The 20,489-nt window shown below is 39.4% G+C and overlaps 1 protein-coding gene across 4 annotated transcripts in view; it reads right to left on the bottom strand.

The window, feature by feature from the left end:
• exoc6 (exocyst complex component 6) overlaps positions 1-20,240 on the bottom strand; it is an 80,698-nt gene extending 60,458 nt beyond the window's left edge. For 2 of the 4 annotated variants that reach the window (XM_033611511.2, XM_033611512.2), the window contains exon 1: positions 18,616-18,762. In XM_033611511.2, coding sequence (XP_033467402.1) covers positions 18,616-18,713 — 98 coding nt within the window. In that variant the 5' untranslated portion in view covers positions 18,714-18,762. Of the gene's footprint in view, positions 1-18,615; positions 18,763-20,026 lie in introns of those variants that run through there. The other 2 variants (XM_033611507.2, XM_033611509.2) reach the window with 2 other exon arrangements.
• Positions 20,241-20,489: the final 249 nt, after the last annotated feature.

Below are 20,489 nucleotides of genomic sequence, written 5' to 3'. Positions count from 1 at the left end.
TGGTGTGTGTACATGTATAATATTTACAATATGGCAGAATTTATTACTATGTGTAATTAGCAATGAGTGCAAAACCCCAAGATGGCTCACATACAGGCCCCGTCTACACCTCTGCAGATATTTTTGAAAACAGGTATGTTCCCCTTCATCGTCATCACTTCATCAGTTTATCCTATTAGACATTTGTGTGAAATTTTGTCATGATTAGCTTATGAGTTCTTGAGTTACGGCCAAAAACATGTTTTGTGAGGTCACAGTGACCTTGACCTTTAGCCTTTGACCACTAAAGAATCTAAGTAAACGTTTGTGCCAAATTTGACAAAATTTCCTCAAGCTTTCTTAAGATATCGCATTCACAAGAATAAGACAGACAGGGTCATAGCAACCTTGATCTTAGACTTATTGTCCCCTTGAGGAAATTCTCTTTCACAGCACCATCTCCATTCCCCAATGTCCACCACAGAACAGAACAAGACACACATTTGGAAACAAACATTAGAAAATAGACAAACAAAACAGTGTCAACACTTAACAGAGTCCACACTCTGGCCTTTGCCCACCAAAATCTAGTCAGTTCATTATTAAGTCCAAATGGACAATTGTGCAAAATTCAAAGAAATTCCCTCAAGATGTTCTTGAGATGTTATGTTCACACGAATGGGATGGACAGACAAATGGACAGATGGATGGACCACCTGAAAACATAATGCCTCCATCCACGGCTATCACTGGCGCAGAGGTTTAAAAATCTGTCGACACGAAAAACATCTCCGTGCACAATGAACGCAAACAGGACTCCAAACCCTCACGGGTGTTTGCTGTTGATTACCCTTTTGATATAAGGACAAAGGAGCTAACTCTGGGCTACGAGTAATACTCGGGACATACAAAAGTTTTCCTTACACTCCTCAGATGACAATCCCACTCACAAAACTGTCCCACCATCTGCTGGTTCAACTGTCGTTTCTTGCAACGTCAAACCGCAGACGCTAAGGTGGACCAAATAAGCTTGGGCACGCAGACACCTGCGTCATCGGTAAAGTGAGTTAAGATGTAAAGGAGTTATTAGACCAAGCAGAGCTGATAAAAAGTAAACAAACCACTATTAAGAGAGCAGGAGCCTTTTGTGTCTTGTTCTTGGTTAAGGTTACACACTGCTAACATACTACACCAAAGACTGTACCACCGTAGTGCTGTGTGTGACGTGTCAAACTGATATTCACAATTTGTGTGTAGACTGAACAACAGCACTACAAAAATACTGAGAACCAACCAGTGCAAGTGTGGAGGCCTCGGTGGCCAGTTGTTTGCACATTATTGTAAAGAATCCTGCCATGAATCAGTACTGGTCATCCAACAGCCACACAGCCACACAGACACACACAAACACACACACACACACACACTTCTCTGTAATTTCTTGGCTTGGCTTCAACAGGCACAGATGGTCGTGTGTACATATGAGTGTGTGTGTGTGTGTGTGTGAGCGTGTGTGAGCATGTGTAAGTGTGTGTGAGAGAGAGAGAGAGAGAGAGAGAGAGAGAGAGAGAGCAAGAGAGAGAGAGCTCTCCTGTGGCTGCGTAATAATTGTGAGTCACTGTGTTTGTGTGAGCAAATGGGTGTTTGTTGAAATGTATGTTCTTGTGTATAAGCAGGTACTATCAGCATGAACACTGGTGTATAACCACAAATTTTCTCCATAGAGATATTGTGAAATATAAAACCACTGAGATATTCACTTTCAACACAAAACACTGTTCAGTTAGACATGGTTTTAAAACAATATTACCATAATTAAACAATTTTTAATATACAGGACAGTGTGAAATGGGGAGACAGAGAGAGTGGGGGGACAACATGCAGCAAAGGGTTGCAAGCTGGAATCAAACTTGCGACCGCTGCAGTGAGGCATCACCTCTATACATGGTGTGCCCCATAGTTAAACAATTTTGAAGTGGACATGGACTATTACTGTATTATGTTGAACTTCAGAGGAACTGTGTTACGCAAAATGATTGTGAAATAGTGTTGACACCAACCCAGGATCTACTTTCCAGTTTGGGGGTGTCTTTTGTTAGTATTTTCACGATGATACAACTAGGGCTGGGTATGGTTTTTAAAAATTAGAATGAATGTAGTTTCCACGTGCGTCTCGTGCGGCTTCTCTGTAGCCATGGTGTTTGTCTGTTTGGTTTTCCAGGAGTTACTGCACTGCTATATACTGAACTGCTGCTACGTCATCTCCTTCTTCTTCCGGGTGAAAGCCCGCAAAAGAAAAAGGGGTGCATATGCAGAACGCCAGTGGATACATGCAGCAATAGTTCCATTTTCAATCGAATTATCTAAGTGTGTTAGTTGAGCTACAGACAGTACAATTTCAGTTGGACTAAGCTGTTAACATGCATTTAAAAGTCTGGTTTCAGTCGGACTAAGCCAATAATTCGATTTTCTCAAGCTGCATGTGAACGCACTGAGTGGAACAGCTGCTGTAAGAGTGTGAGCTCCATGCTAAGGACAGGCTGTTAGCATCACACAGCTAATATTACCTAACCGGTTTAACAGCAGAGTCAAGCCGTTTCAGTCAGTACGCTTACATGCACAATTAAGTCGAGCTATGGTTATAACTCAACTAGGCCTTTAATTGGACTATTGTTCTTGTCCCAGTACACAAGCACGAGAGGAGAATCAATTTATTGACCGAAGTATGTCTGACTCCAACACGATAGGTCGATACATCAGCCACAAAAGAATATCATTGCCATTTTAAATGTTTTGCGATATGCTGAGTATTGCGATAATATATATTAGGGCTGACCTTCGAATCCATTTATGGACATTTGAAGCTTCGGAGCTCAGAACGAATTTAATTCGAAGCATTCGACGACGGGGGGATTTAAAAAAAAAAAAAAATTATGGCGAAAACGTAGTTTCTTCCAACACTAGAATTAAGATAAAAATATTCACAAACGAAAGAACACTAATGGTCGGTGATAAGTAGTGTTTAACTTTTGATTGAACACTAAATTAAAACCCTCGGCGCACACTGCAACACAATCAAACAGATGCGCAACTCAGAGCATCAGACGTGTCTCTGACACCAGACTCAGAGCGGACCGGTGGAACTGGAAAATGCATATTTTACATCAATAAAATCTATTTTATCATTATTTTGAGTCACACTGTTGAAAGAATTTAGTCGTCTGTGTTCAAGCAGGATAATAGCAGGTCTCCATTGTGCATCAGGCTTTCTATTTCCTTGTCGGAGATTTTTTCTTTTTTAATTACATGATATATAGGCTATTCTCCCTTAACTCACCAGTAAAAAATACCTTTATTCATTTCAAATAACCAGTGGCAATAATATCCCCGTTCTCTGACTTACTGTGAAACATTTTTAAACAATTCATGCAAAAATCAGACCGGATGACTCCTTTACACGGCCTAATGGAGCCAGCCTTTATTTGTCAATCAACCAAAAACAATCAATCAATTAAAAACACAAAGTGGACCTGGAACATGAACTCTTATAGGCCTAACACATCTGATGACCTCTTGGACATGTCTGCCAGCTCTGAGTGCGCTTGTTGTCAGTATCGGACTGGTGGGGGTTAGTGTTGCGTTTAAGGCCTCCCCCAAAAAAACGGAAAAAAAGCACAGAAGCTTCGATTTTTTTTTTTTTTCACAATCGAATCCCGTGCCATCGAACGAAGCTTTGAAGCTTCGAATTTTTTGGGTCAGCCCTAATATATATTGCCATTTATTACTTTCTTTAAATTGCTTATTATGTCAGATTTTGTCAAGATCTATTTTAATTTAATATGGTAAAGTTTTCATTCTGTTCATCCCACTTAAGTCATTTTTATATTCATTTTATAGTCATTTTTTAGACCAAAAGTTGTTTTGTTTAGAAAAAAGTTTAGAATGTTCATAATTTATCAAAAGAAAAAAAAACGTTGCTTTAAATATTGCCATGCAATATATCATGATACTATGCTGTATCGACTTGTCGCCCCACCTCAAATAACTTTGCTGACAACGCTGTCAGCACTGAACACACTGGCCAGCATAACAGGAGGCTGTACCTGCATCTGGTTTAGACGGCTCTACTTACAGTCAGCACCTGAGCTGAGAGTCAGACAGGATGAGCTGGAACTCACTGTAAAGCTCTGCAAATTTGAGGGGAGCTGCAGATTCAGCTGATACTTCTCTGGAAGTTCATCAGTATCAGTGACACCTTTCACGCTGAAACACTGTTTTCATTTTCATGTTGTCATCTAAAGCTGGTGGATTGCGGTCCAAAAGTGGGTCAAGGGCCCATTCTGAATGGACTGCAAGTGACTCACAAACATGTCAAGCTTGTAAAGAAATGCACTTATTTATGCACTATTGTTAAGTACAGTAAATTACTAGCACAGAGCTTTTATTCTGTGAGTGACTAACCGACAGCTAATTGCCAGAAACAGCAGTCTAGCTAAACGACATGGCCAAACGCAAGTATGATGCTGAATGTAATAAACTGTGGGACCCTGAACTAATGACTAAGGAGAAAACTGGACCCCGTGGCAGTTGGGAGCCACACATCTAAAATATATTGTTATAATAATAATAATAATAATAATACCAATTATGGCTGCTTTAAAAAATAAATAACTATTCTGAGAAAAGAAAAACATTGACAACATATAGGTCTGCATCTCATATGTTACTTCACTTTGATAATAATATTAAACCACTATATATTGTAACTTGTCACAAGCAGCAGAGACATGAACTATTACAAAATCCTACAAATAACCTGATGGCTCAGTGTGGATGGATGATGAAACAAACTTGTGGGCACAAAGAATATTACAAAGGCTCATTCTAAAGCCATCACACTGGTTTTATAGCACAAATACAATTAAAACCTTGACATAGGCTGGCCTTTAAGTTTAAAATGTTTCTGATGTAGGAAGGCTTGGGAAATGAGAATGAGGATCCCAGATGGACAAAATCTAAGAGCCCTCAGCCTTAACTACCAACCATCACCATTTATTTCAGCTGGAGTAACAGCTCCATCTTGTGGCATTGTAGTAAAAATGCTACATTCATAAATTGATGACAATACAACAAATTCCACCTCGGGCAATTAATCTGGCTGAGTGCGTTGATTCCCATCATAACAAGAAATACATCATTTTGTCATTTTAAGAATTCTTTAAAGTATTAATTAAGGTACAGTCTGTTTTATCAGGAAGATTACAGAGATATTGCACTCTTGACATTGTGGTGAACTTGTCATACTGCTTTTTTGATTATGTGCCCTTCATTCATGGTGAGGCTTTTTTTTTTTGCAAAAAATAAATACCTTGATAATTTACTTTAATAATGAAAAATATTAAATCTTATGCAAGAGCATTTCCTAATTCTTTTTTTTATACAATTCATGCAAATTTTCAAACTTTGCCAAATTTCAAGGTAAAATGTTTTATTTATTTATTTATTTAATTAATTTTCCTGGCACATATATGTATAGAAAAGACAGAAAAAAATACAATGAAAAGTTCAATCATTGTGCAGAGGTTAGAAGCCAAAAATGGCTTTCGGAGATATCCCCCTTTTAAATAAGATTTAAGTGTTTTTTAATGTCAGTTGCAGTCTGCACATGACATGACATTTACCTCAACTCCTCTAAAACATGCCCTGTATAGCAGATGGATTTCCCAGAGATTCTATATGCACTGCATTTAATATGAAGAAGCATTTTTACAGGAGCATTTACAGTCACACAATTTCAGGCTCAACACGTGTGGAGTTTGGTGTGTGTGTGTGTGTGTGTAGTTTGCAAGTCCCATGTCCGTGTGGGTTTCTCTGGGTTCTCTGGCTTCCTTCACAGTCCCAAGACATGCAGGTGAGATAAACTGGTGACCCTAAATTGCTTGTAGATGTTAATGTCAGTGTGAATGGTTGTCTGTCTCTATGTATCAGCCCTGTGAAAGTCTGGTGCCTAGGCTCCAGACCCCTGCAACCCTGAATGGGATACGTAGTTACAGATAATAAATGGATAGATGTTAATTAAACTGCTAATAATAATAATAATAATAACAATAATAATAATAGTTACAGGAAAAGGTTAGCAATCTGTCATTGCAGCTCTTCTGACAAGCTTCTCTGACAATGGTTTTATGCTGACTATGGGGTAAGTGCCAATGCTCATGAACAGTGCTTTCACTACACATGCTGAATAACACTTAGTTCAACTTTTATTACTGATTTAAAAAAACCTTTTGATACAGTGGGACACTGATGACAAAGCATGCTGTGAGGAATCAGTTATTGTGATGATGGTCAGCAAACCTGTAACACTTTCCCCTGTGGCCTCTCTGTCCTCCCTGCTGTTACAGGCAGACACAGGCCGGCTGTTTACAGTTGCATTACATTTATCTCCACCACTAGCAGTCAGCTCAGCTGCCTGTTGCACTGCACTGACCTCTGGAGGTATGAGATGTGCACTACATGCAAAAAAATCCTCAGTACAGCCTCTCTAATAGGAGAATAATAGAAAGATGAGCATCTGTATTTTTGACGGTATTGAAAATGACACCATCTGGATTTAAAATTCCCTGGTATACTGTATTACCACAATATCGCACAAGCCTAGTTAGCACACATTTGCTTGTGAGTGAATAAAAAGGGGTGAGCACACAATACTATGTTGTGGGTGAGCCACCCATCTGCGAGATGCCTGATGACATTGGAGATGCACTGATTTGCAATGTAATAACTGCTTTATTCCTGTTTTAATCATCTGGTCCCTTTGTTTTGGAGAGGAAGAGACCTCTGTGGATAATGTGGCTCCTGATTAAAACCTCCTGAACAATGAACATTAAAGGAATTCAAATCGGGAGATGTTTTAGCTGGTTGCAATCCGCAATTCACCGCTAGACGCAAAATATCACAACATACCATAATAAATGAAGCATTGTGAAGCTACAGAGATGCCCCATTCTGAGAAGTGCAAGACTGCAAGGAACTGATTGTCATTTGTATGTCATTTACACTAAATTGTGTCTGTTTTACAACAAAACAGTTGACCTTTCATTTAGCTTCACTTTTCTTTGCTTTACAAAGTCGTCAATCAAGATAACTAGGACTTAAGCTCTGTCTTGCCATGCTGCCATGCTGAAGTATTAATACACCCAACACAAAGCACAGATACACAGGCAAAAAAGAGATGGCATGATAACATAAATGAATAAATAAAGCTTGATCCATATCTAGATATTATACTGTCAGTGTACATAATTTGTGTTTCAATGTCTGCACCCTTCTCTTCATCTGACTGCCAAAGATTTGTGTGTAGGTGGATGGAGGTGGACAGACTAGAGCTGTGCAGATTTAAGCAGTTAATCAACTCAAGGCAAACATAAATACCATTTGCTCAAAGATATTTTATCTGGAACTCATTGCTGAAGGTCATTGCTGGTAAATGTTCATGGAAATCTACTAAAACACAGGTGCATGGAGACCCTGGGCTGATTATTTACATACGCTTTACACTACCACCCACACACAGAATTCAGTAAAGGTGGCTTGAAACTAATACCATGATCACCTTTGGTTCATTCGAGCACCTTCAAAGTTTTGTTATATTACAGAGCACGTGAGCAGAGTGGAGCGAGCAGCAAGCACGAGCAGCAAGACTTTGGATTGCGCGCAGAGCAGATTTCTTTTTAAAAAGTTGGAGTGCTGCTTTATCTCCTGCTCATCCTGCTCCAAATCTGCTATGGCACTGCTCACACCATGAGTTTGAAGCATGCCCGACCTAGCTGGGTTGTGTTTGTTTTTATTTAATGAAATGATGTGTTGCCTGGTAAGGAACCAAAAAATTTGCGACCTGAAGCGGCATTGAGCAGGGGAGAGGAGGTAACCAACGTATTGCTCCACTCTGCTCACATGTTCTGTTGATAAGTCATTTATCTGATTCCCAACATCATCAGTAATTGCTCAGTGTTGCAATGACCCTGATGAGGGCCACAAGCCAAAACTAGCACCTAGAAGTCGTTGAAGTTGCCGAAAACTATGACCAAAAATACTTGTTGACTACCTTTTTTCATGATGAAAACAAAAAAATACATTATAGTAACATTTGAAAATGCGAACTATGATTAAATGTATTACATTTCAAATTGAGTAAATAGATGACTGTTTTTAATGCAAAGTCTCTGTCAACAACTGCATGCATCTGCAGAATCTCACAATGTATAATAGGTCCTGATAAGTAAAAAAGTATCCTTTGAAGGGATGCAAAGGGTCACGAAATTTCCAGATATTTCACAAGGCAAGAGTTAAGCTCAGGAATTTGGGGAAATTTCAAAACCTTAATATAAAAACCATACCTTTTGATAGTGAACTTACTTGGGCTCCTTGGGCAGGAATGGTGTATCGGTGCGGGCCAGACTCAAAATCTTTCTAGACATGCTGCTGACCAGAATCAAAATATTTTGTCTATTTTTTTCTTTTGTTTTATAAAATTAATTAAAAGGGAACCAATTAGGAGTATTAATAAGAGTAGTGCATAGTACGAATTAAATCCTAAGAATATTCATCAGCACAGAATAGTCTGTTTGGTGGTCATTTTACAAGCACAATTAGTTGCACTTCATTTTCTTGTTCAATTTAATCTGACTTTGCATATTTTATCAGTTTTCTCCACATATGCAATGTCCAGTTTCCTACTGTACTTTACTGTGTATGAGTCAAACTCCTTAAACCCCTTTTTTGTGACAAATGATATTTAAACCGGCATATGAGACATTAACCTTGTGGAGCTCTGCAATGGCCAACAGTTGAAGACATTTTGTTAAACAAATCAGATCCTGCTTTACCTAAACAAATGTCCATCCTTGCTTTCACATGATTTGAAGAAGAGTTTGAAGTCACCTCAACTGCCAGAGGCAGGGTTCCTACAACTCATGGCAAGTTAGATATAAGACTTTAAACGACTTTTTAATGCCACTCAGAATGAAATTAAGACCAATTTTACAATAACCAACATTAAAGAAAAAAAAACATTAACCAAGAACCAATTTTACTTAAGTGTAGGGACAATTTTACCCAAATGTTTATTGTAGCATAAAACATGACTTGCCAATTTTTTGTTTCTAACTCAGCATGTGGGATTCCACTGCCTTGATTCTCACTGTGCCAGGTTTGGAAAAACTTTGTGCATAAAATACATCGAGCCTGGTAAGAATTGCCTTGTACTGGTATTGCTTCACTTCCCCATGTCGTCCAGGATACTGTGACAGCTAGCTAGCACAGTGAATCCTCTGCTCCGAGCATCATGGCCAGACAGAAAATATCAAAGTTGTTGGTTCCACTATCCTGACTGGTGTGATGTCAATGCAAGAGGCATTCAATAAATTATTTCAAAAAATAGATGTTACCAATTATTTTGAGATTTTACACTGCAACAGCAGGAAAAAAAAAAAAAAATTTTTATAAAATCCTATTTCCAATGTCTTGGCATTCTTTAAGACTTTTGAAAAATTGATTTCGGACATTTTAATAACAACTACGACCTTAATTCTAGATAAATAAACTCAGTACCTTTGCAGACTTTTTAAGGATCTGCAGGAGCCCTGCAGAGGGGAGGTCATGGTTTGAAATACCACGTGCATATGCACAGTAGTGCATGTAAAATGTGAGCTGTGCACGTAATTTTCAGCTCTACGTGCAGCAGTGCACGTAAGGTGGTACACAGAGTATGATGTGCAGGGTTGCTACTCTCACCCACTGACCGTGAGACAAATGACACTTTACATGCTCTCATGCCACATGTCCATCATGCAGTGAAAAACTCATTTATAACCGATAACATAGCCATGAAAAAACAGTAGGCCTACACTGACAGCGCACGGACAGACAAGAGAGAGCCCCACTGAGCAATACGTGCACCGTGTAAAACCCTGTCAAGTCAGCCACCTTTGGATTTCGATGTGTGTCTACTCATGATACAACAGTACTAGTACTTGGAGCAGTCAAAAAGGAAAAAGAAAGACCTGCATTAGAGTAATAATTTCTTATCAGTCTTGTAAATATGTGATGTCACCAAAGTATTCCTAATACATATATATATATATATATATATATATATATATATATATATATATATATATATATATATATAAACAGGTTTTGGTTCTGCTCAAAATGTTCCCAAGACCAAATAAAATTTGAAGTAATGTCTCTGCACATTACTGTACAAGGAAATTCAGCTCAAATGACATTATCACACCTTGAAATTTTGTTTAATTTTTTTTTAACTGTCATAAAATTAAGTTTTGCTGAAATTTTCAATAAAATCTTGTTCAGGATGACCCAGTCTATGACCACGGCAAAAGTTATTTGACTGTTAAGTTTTTGAGAAAATTGAAGGGAGAGTCATCTCAAATAACATTATAACACATTGAAAATATCCTCATAGTTGAACTGTCATAAAAAATGAAAATGTTGCAGCAGTAGATATTGGCTGTGGCATTAGTGCCGAAAAAAAAACCCACACCAAATGACACAATAGAACATTTCTGGTGCAGGTACAAAAGAAGGTTTTGGTGCGTGTAATTTCAAGTATTTCACATGAAAAAACATTTCAAGGAGAGGTGGACAGAGTGGACCAGTGGAAGATAGTCTATCTGAGAACAAGAAATAATGACATTTTTTTAAGTAGCCATATTTTTATATCACCAGGACCCAAGTAATGACTATGTTTTAGAAGTGTAAGGGAAAGAGCTATTTTTCATTTCCTATCCTTTAAGGGCTGCAAAGAATATTTATTTTCACTATTAATTTATATATCTTTTTTTTTTTTAACAAACTCAGAATTATGTCAGTTGAATTGAATTTGGCTGTTCAAGACAATTATCAGAATATTTGCTCCTTTTTATTCCATATAGAGTTTGAGAGTTTGAACAGGGTTTGGCGGGGTGTTCAGGGTGTTCAGGGTGACAGTGACGTTCACATAATATAGTACACACGCTAAGTTAGCCCCTTTGAGCTAATGTGTGTTAACAACGCTAACAACGGTTTGGAAATGTGCGTCAGTGTTACTTTTGATAGCTTTTTTAGATTTAGTCTTAGAGGCCGTTTACACGTACACGGTGATTTTGATAAACGGACACATCTTCCTTCGTTTGTGCCCTTCGTTTACACGCAAACGGAGATTTCTCCTCTGAAAACAAGTCTTTCTAAAAACTCCGGCCAGAGTGGAGATTTTGGAAAACTCCGGTTGCGCGTTTGCATGTAAACTGAGATAAACGCAGATAAACGGAGTTATAGGCAGCCCACGTCACAGTATGCGCCGGAACTTGCGCCTGTGTAAAAAGTGCGACCTATGTTGCTATGGTGACAATGGATACATGGAAGGCTTGAACTTCTCGTTACACTGCCACCTACAGGTTTGGCATGCTCTTGTGTATATATACATGGGTAAGTGTAAACGAAGATCTTTTTGAAAACGGAGACGGTGAAATGTCCGTTTATGAAAATAGCTGGCAACGTGTAAACGGCCTCTTAGTCTTAAGATGAAAATACTTATTAGTTTTAGTGTCACAACCTCTGCTGCAGCCTCCTCTCTCTCCGAACCAGGAGCTTCCCTCCTCCCCTCTCTCGTTCTGATTCCAGAAGTGTTGTCTGGTGCGCAGGAGTCACCGCAGCTGCTCATCATCTTCAATCAACTCAGCTTCAAATACTCCAACTCCAGCTCACCAGATTGTAGACTCTGCTAACTAGTCAGTCACGTTCCAGCTCCCTTGTTTAGCCTGAGCTTTGATTAGCTAACAGGTACTTTACTAATACCTGTTTCCCCGTAGGGGTGGGCAATATGGCTGAAAAGTATATCACGATATAGCTGGTTCATATTGATCAATAACGACAATTATCGATACGTTTTTTATAACCTATTTAAAATAGGGACCAGGAGAAAATAAATACATTTTAACATTTATTTTAAACTCAATAGCTTTCTTCTGATTTCAATCACAGTCATCAGTCAAGGCACAGGGAGGAAAATGTAATGTCAACTAGGGCTGCAACGATTAGTCGACTAATCGATGACTAATCGACTACTAAAATAATCGGTGACTATTTTAGTAGTCGACTAATCGGTTTGAGTCATTTCTCATAGAAAAGTACTATAAAAGTGCACCAAAATACTCTTACTGCAGCTTCTTACGTTCAACTATTGGCAGCTTTACACACTCTCCCGTGACAGTGAACTAAAACCCTTTGGCGTGAGTATGAAACAAGACACTAGATGATGACTAGTAATTTTGGGGTTTGGGCAAGACAGACCGACATTTTTCAACATTTTAACACATTTTTCGATGAAATGATTAGTTGACTAATCGAAGAAATAATCGACAGATTAGTCAACAATGAAAATAATGGCAGCCCTAATGTCAACACAACCATTAGAAAATACTCAAATAAATGAACATACACAAGATGGTATAAAAACTACTACTCAACTATTTCCTTGCTATCCGCACTCATTCTTGCTACTCACTTCACCATGTGTTGTGTTCAGTGTTGCCAGATCTTGGGAGAGAAACAAGCAACCAGGACCAGCAACCAAAATTACTTAACAAATACATCATATTTACTGCCCTTGAACTCTACCAAACCAACTAGCCGACCAAAAACATGGAAAGAATAAATAAATGAATGAATGAATGAAAATGAAAATAAAGAAGCCATTTTACTTTCACTGTAACAGTGCTGGTAAGCTGAACAAGATCTGAATGATGAGTACATATTTCACACAGAATCTGAATCTGCACACTGCCTTTGAATCGTGCCCCTCTTGAAGTCAAATCTTTTAATTCTCTCTTTACAAATCTTTATTGTATTCTTTCCATATTTCGCTCACTTGTTAGCGAAATAGTTAAAGAATGTCCATTAATCGTGTGATTTAAATGTGAAAAGTCTCATTGACTGACCGTCACCTGTGTGTATGCAGAGAAGGAGAGGGGCGGAGGGAGTGGAGCTGTGGAAACATCCTGCAGTCCGACATACTATCATGCGTTTAGATAACTTATTAGACATATATATATATATATATATATATATATATATATATATATATATATGTATATATATATAGAGAGAGAAAAAGGAGACGTTTAGAGAGAAAGTCCAAATAAGCAACTCCACTTTAGAAACAAGCCCAAAAAAACGCAACCTGCGACTACCAATATTTGTAAGCAACTTTACAAAAAAACAAGCCCAAAGTCGCGGCTTATAAGCAGACCTGTGTTCACATATGAGGATGGCGAAACCAAACCTGACGTTGTTAGCTGTTTGTGTGACACCGTTTCTAGGTTACCAGGGAGCAAGTGAGTGTGTTCAAGCAACCAACCTTGCACAGCCACACTCCGAGGGTAACTTGCGCGGATTTCCTTGTGTTTTTTCCTGACAGAATACAGTATCATTATCGAACGTTATATCGAACGTTTTTTCTATCAACTGTGCACAAGTGTTTATCGCAAGACTATATGTTATCGTTTCATCACCCACCACTACTTCCCTGTGCCTGCAGCATTATCCTGCTTCACTCCCCAACCTCGGACTTTGCCTCCCAGTACTCCTCCACTCATTTTATTACCAATAAATCACCCACTAGATCTTGCTCCCAGTCTGTGTTTTGTCAGCTTTTGGGTTCAACTGCCTTGTCACGTAACATTTGAAGACATTTTAGTTGATGAAAATTCATGAGATTTTAGTCAACTTTTGGTCATTATGTTTTATATGTTTTTTATCTTTAAACAAATCCAGTAACCGGGAAAAGCCTCTCCTCTTCTTGGCAGCTGCCTCCATCTCACTCACTCTGCCTCCATCTCACTCAGTATCACCCTGGTTCTGGGTGTTTCTCAAGGAAGGATCCTGCAGAGGCAAGGCAAGAGTCCTCCCTAGCATTCAATGAACACACATTGGAACAGGCTAACGAGTGTCCCCAGGTGTGCGTCATTATTCCTCAGCAGACTGAGGGGGTTTCAGGGTACTGTGATCATTTTACCACTCTCTAATGTAGTACAATTTTAAACAAATGTATCAGTATTGTCAGAATCACGTGACTTTTAGAGAGAATGTATTTCTGGATCATACTTAAGAGTAAGTGGTGTAATGAAGTAAAGACAACAGCTGAAAAAAAGTTCTAAATTATCATTAACAGTTTATGCACAGACTCACACACATAATCACTCTGTCATTTCAAAGTGATCCATATTTTACGTGTGTGTCACCACACACTCTGCTACAATGATATGATCCGGATCCGATCTGATGAGCCGCGCTGCTCTGAAACAGCTGATCGCGCCTATTGTACATGATTCTGTCGGGTAATCTTCTGAAATAAGTTCACTTCAAAACAAATGAGTGATGCTTTGACCTGCAGGATATTGTAATGTCTTTACTCTGGCCGTTCTCACCGCGATTCCCCCCGAAAAATACAGCTATTGAAACTGACAGAATGAGAGCGGTTATCATGTCGTTGTCATAGTGGGGGGAGGAGGGGAGGTGGACACTTGGCGCTCCATGCTATGAATGATTCATTTAAAAACTTTTATGTTTTATCTAAATCATGTTATTTTAAAAATCTCATTATTTGGGGGTTCAGTGGGTGCATTGGAGAGTGTAAATTATGAGGCCCTCACTTTCAGCAAATCATGTACAAAGCATTGTGGGGATTTTATACCCGCGGAGGATCCACACATGCATCCCTCAAATTACTCTGAAAGCAGACAGTCCTCCTTGAAACTCGGAAGGATCCTTGACATTGGAACTGTCCTTCGGTGAGGGACTATGACATAGCGTCCTTCAAATTTGGCCGTTTGAGGTTCCTTCCTTGACTTTGAGAAACACCCTATGTGTCTGCAGCTGCCTGTACTCTGCAGATAAATCTGGGGACCAAAGTGTCCCCTAAGTACACAGTTAGTTGACTGAGATTCCTTAAAAATGGTAATTGGTATGTGGACTGCACTTGTATAGCGCCTTTCTAGTCTTCCGAATGCTCTAAGCGCTTTTTATCCTGCCAGTCACATTCACCCATTCATACAGTGACGGCCAAGACTACCATACAAGATGCCACCTGCTACTCAGTTGTTGTTTTTTGACACACAGCCACTGGGAGCAGCCTGGGGTACAGTATCTTGCTCAAGGATACTTCGACATGCAGACTAGAGGAGCCGGGGATCAAACCACTGATCTTCCGATTGGTGGACGACCTGCTCTACCTCTGAGTCACAGCTGCCCCAAATGATGATTTAAATCTTTGACTTTACAGTGGCAGCCCTGTTTTTTTTCTTTCATTTCTTTAAAATGTGTTTTGTAAAAAACAATTACATAAATAGCTTCAATTTACAGTCCAAAAAAAAAACATGGTACTCAAGAATATGACATGGAACAAAGCAGCAAATCCCAACAATGGAAAGCTGGCACTGGCTTATTTTGGTCTCTTTAATAAATGACTGACTGATAACCATGGAACTCCTCAAGGAACTGAAGCTAAGAACTAGGCCTGATGTAATGAACAGCACAGCCAACTGGAAACATGCACGCTCATACCCCAGTAATCATCAGCCTCCATGCTGCCATATGAGTTCCTCTTTCCTGTTATTAATAATTGAAAGCAGGTGGTTGTTGAAACAAATAGGTCACTGCTTTCCTACTTCCCGCCAGGGCAGGAAACTAACTTTAGCCAGCTTAAAGTTGCTTCTGGGTTACAGGATACACTATGCTTAATCATTCTACCTCCCAGTGTGTTTTCAGTTGATGCACACACAATTTAAAAATAAAAGAGTGACAAACAGCCTGTGATTTTCAGACTGCCAGTAAATGTGAGTACAGATTCAGGAGACTTTCAAGTGTTTTTACAACTAATAGTTAGCAAAATCTTAGAACAGTCTGCAATGTTGTCATAGGTGGGATGTCAGTATCTCACACAGATAAGAGGGATGTGACATTCTCACAATTCAAACTCAACTAGTCTAGTCTAGTTGTTGCTGCAGTTCTTTCCACATTATCTGTGGTCTAGGAATGACTCGAATATTGTGCTCTACACTCTACGCATTGCTTTAAAGAAGAAAACATAAAATAGAGAGGGGTGATGGAAACGGAGAGCAGAGGAGCGCCACTCGTTTCTGTTTTTCGCCATTCCAATGCTTCTGGTACTGAATGTAATTGAAGCCAGCTAAACTACTTTTGCCTCTGAGTGTGACTGACTGTATCAGCTGCAAGTGCTGTCAGCAGCTAATCAGGAAAGATGCTCTGTGGTGAGTTAAGATTTCATAACTTAGTCTCTTTAGACTAAGTTATTAAACTTTTTCTTTAGTTTCACTTGCACCTGGCATTCTGTGGCTCCGTCTGTGCCCACAGTATGTTCTGTACTGAGAAAATGTAGCACAATGAATAACCAAACAGTATATAGAGTCCATCAGCGATCCTAATGAACAGTGCAGCTTAAAAAATATAAAATGAAAACATGGCAGCAGATGTTTTAGTCGTGGTAGGCCACAACAAATAAATGAGCATGTGGGAAACCCTGAACTGTCAGTCTTTCAGGCAAAACATGAGACTGACACATGTGGGCTGTTACAGGAGGTGTGCCAGGCTACTACCCTGCAGGTGCTCTGTACTACACTAAAGCTGAGCAGAGGTCATGGATAATATATTTTTTAAAATAACAGGTGTGTTGAAGAAAAACATAATAAAAGGACACTCTATAACATGCAGTTTAATCACACAACACAATGCCACAGTTTTCACTTAGTTTTGAGGGAGCATGCCATTGGCATGCTGACTGCAGGGATGTCCACTAAAGCCTGTTGCCTGTGAACTCATTGTTTATTTCACAACCATTAAATTTCTCCAATGCTGTTTCCCTGAATTTGGCAGTGCATCCAACTGGCCTCACAACTGCACAAGTCAGTTACAATGACAAACTGGTGTCAGGTCAAGACACTGTTGAGGATGACAGGCATGCAGATGAGCTTCCCTGAGACAGTTTCTAAAAGTTTGTGCATATTTTCCTCAGTTGTGCAAACTTACAGTTGCATCAATTCTTTGGGTGGCTGCTCTCAGACAGTCTTACAGGTGAAGATTCTGAATGTGGAGGTCCTGAGCTGGTGTGGTTACACATGGTCTGCAGCTGTAAGGACGGTTAGATGTACTGCCAAATTAACGGAAACAACTTTGGAGACATCTTATGGTAGTGAAATTAAAATTCAATTCACAGGCAACAGCTCTGGTAGACATTCCTGCAGTCAGCATGCCAATGGCACGCTCCCTTAAAACTGTGCCATTGTGTTGTGTGATCAAATTCCGCATTTCTGTGTGGCCTTTTATTGTGACCATCCCAAGGCACACCTGTGTAGTAATGACACTGAGTAATCTTGATATGCCACACTTGTCAGGTGGATGGATTATCTTGGAAAATGAGAAGTGCTCACAAACATGGATTTTACCATAGTTGTGGCCAAAATTTGAGAGAAATATATCAATTGAGTGCATGAAAAAAAAGTTCAAAATCTTTAACTTAAACCTGTGAAAAATGGGAGCAAAACTAAAAGTGCTGCATTTAAATTTTTGTTCAGTATAGAAAAAAGGGCTTGAAAAATAACAAAACAGACAAAAGATGGAACTAAAACATTGACAAGTGTCTTTCTATACTCAAAATCTAAACAAACAATCAGACATGCAAAGGGCATGACTTTAATTTTTCAACAACTAATCTAGACTGTCTAGGTCAGCTGCTAAAATAATGGCAATGTTAAGAAGATCATGGAACAGTCACTTGAGCGCGCTGAGGTGTTGTCATGTTAGCCTTAGGGCATATTTTTACTGGTTTCCCAAATATTCTTTAAGACAACCACAGCCCACAGGCATGTTTCTGGGACAGGTGTGTGTGTGAGAGGTGGAGGCATTCAGCTGAGGCCGCAGTCACTTTATAAACACTAGCTTGACAAACTCCTGTCATTCATTATGGCCTTGGAAGCTAGCTTGGTAGCATAACCAATGCCAGAGAACGTTACCGTGAGCAATCCCACATCCCATATCCCATTTCACCGCTACCAAGCTCTCTATCAACCACAGCACCAGCTTTTCAAGATGACTCATCCAGCCATGATATATCGGAATGCCAGTTGGGTTAATGTTCTAATTTCTGCAATACAACTAGCCTGAATTGTTAGCACCGTTAGCTATCATCAGCTGCATAATGATAACAAGATGTGGAGTCCCTCAGCCACACCCACAACTGATGTTTACATTTTGACAAGTCACCAGCCGTAGATAAATACACACAACCAGGAAAATCACACACTGACGCGGTTTTACAACAGTTGCGTTCACCTGACATAAACAGTGGTCACTGTTGGCCTGTTAGCTAACAAGGCAGCTAGGCTCACGGTTCATTTCAACACCATATAGCCTGCTGGGTAAAATAGCTAATGTTAGCCTGCCGGTGGCTAGGGTAGCTAAGCTAGCTCATGAACAAAAGGTCTGATAACGCAGGAAATGCAACAACACACATGGACATTATGGTTGGTAAGGACTGTGCACTAAGTCGTGTAATCTTACCGAAGGGTGGGACCAACACAGGCCGTGTCTGTACTCTCAATTTCCTGTAAAATCCGCTCGTGCTCCGTTATACACTCCAGGGTTTCATTCTCCGCCATGATTGTTATGTGTGTATTATGGCTATGACTGCAGCTACAGCAGCGTACAGGTCAGTATGAGGTCTGGCCTGTGGGGGACGCACTACAGTTGGAATCATCTCAACGTCAGCAGCTTTGTTGTGACATTTCCTGTACATTACAGTACAGTTGGCCACAGGAACCAGACAGGAACACAATTGCTGATCCCTTAACGTTTACTCAAAAACACTGTGGCCAATACATAAAGGTTGTTGGCTGTTGTCTAAATGTTGAACTATCATAACTTAGCAACTAACATTACAATTTAATTGGTTATAATGTGTCCTATAACAACAAAAGAATTAGGGACTGTTCATTACTTATAAGACGGGAGGGGTGATGCAAAACGGCGGAGGCACGTCAAATAATCTTATAAGCACTAGGGAGGTTTTATTTGGCTCAAGGGAGGGACTTTAAATTTAAATGGTCGAATTTTGTGTTGCTAAAATTACACCATTTATCTTAGCCAGAGACTGTGACAACGGAAGTTATCATCTATTTTTTTTTAAATTCCCCATGGTCCTTAAACATATCATGTGCATTTTCACAAAATTACTTTATTCAATGTGACAAAAAAAAGAACATTTGCACCTTTTTAACTTTATCATCAAATGGTAAGTTATTAATTTCCCACGGGATCAATGAAGTATCTATCTATCTATCTATCTATCTATCTATCGCAGCCGCCGTGCCAAGTTATTGATATTCTGGCCATTGCCGCCACTGTTGAGTATGTTAAAATGTATTTGTGTATTACAATGTATTTTTTATGCACATGTTGCTAATGTGGACTGTACTGAAGTGCACAAACAGCCTGGATTTGCATTTTGCTTTAAAAAAAAACAAAAACTGCCTGTCTAGTCGTTTTGGTGCTAATTCCCTTTGTGCTGTTTGATTGTTGCATTGGCTCCAATACACATTTGGTTTGGTTATCTATGGTGGAGAGAGGGTCATACATTTCCCCCAGTCACTCAGGATCAGTTTTATTGCTCCTGTAAATCAAAATTTTGATTTACAAGCTATACCAGTGGCAAAACTTCCACCCATAAAGCTAATTTCTAAAGCTAAAGTGTTTTAAGAGCACATTACACTAAAAGTTCCATCCCTTTGGTATTTTTAATTAATTATAAAATATATGCATGTTTCCTTGATTGTTTGCACCTCTTGAAGTTCATATATAAAGATCGATAAACATTTTAAATCACTCCATTTGTAAGTCAGGTTAAAAAATCCACCATCAATGGTAGCCAGGAAATTTTTTTTTCTTAAAAATGTCCTTAATATTGCAAATTTACCTTAAGGTTGTTCCTAGAGGCAAGTCCACAGACTCTAACTCAGCAAAGATATTCCCAAAAGCCTTGTCTTCTTTGTTCTCCTCTTCATTTTGAATGGGAGGGTCAGGTAAAGCAGCATGGATCCTGTCACTGGCCATTTCTCTCTTCAGGTTCCAAGTATGGTGACTAAATTTCTGCATGTGTGAAGGGGAGAAGGAGAAGAACTCTGTGTGTGTGTGTGTGTGTGTGTGTGTGTGTGTGTGTGTGTGTCAATCCAGGGCACCTGCTATGGTCAGCAGAAAAAGAGGGAGCAACAGGAAAAAGAGACCTTGTGATTTGCCGGACTTTGAAGCCAACAAAACTAACTTCAGCTGCTGTGTGTGCATTTGTCTCATCTGCTGTAAATCTTGGAGAAACACCATGAAGAAACCCGGCCTGTTGGCTTTATCTACCACTGCAGCTCCAAAACAGTCTGCAGTCAGAC

The sequence above is a fragment of the Epinephelus lanceolatus genome, chromosome 21 (genome assembly GCF_041903045.1).
Source record: "Epinephelus lanceolatus isolate andai-2023 chromosome 21, ASM4190304v1, whole genome shotgun sequence".
Taxonomy (NCBI): Eukaryota; Metazoa; Chordata; class Actinopteri; order Perciformes; family Serranidae; genus Epinephelus; species Epinephelus lanceolatus.
This window is presented reverse-complemented; position numbering and strand designations above follow the sequence as displayed.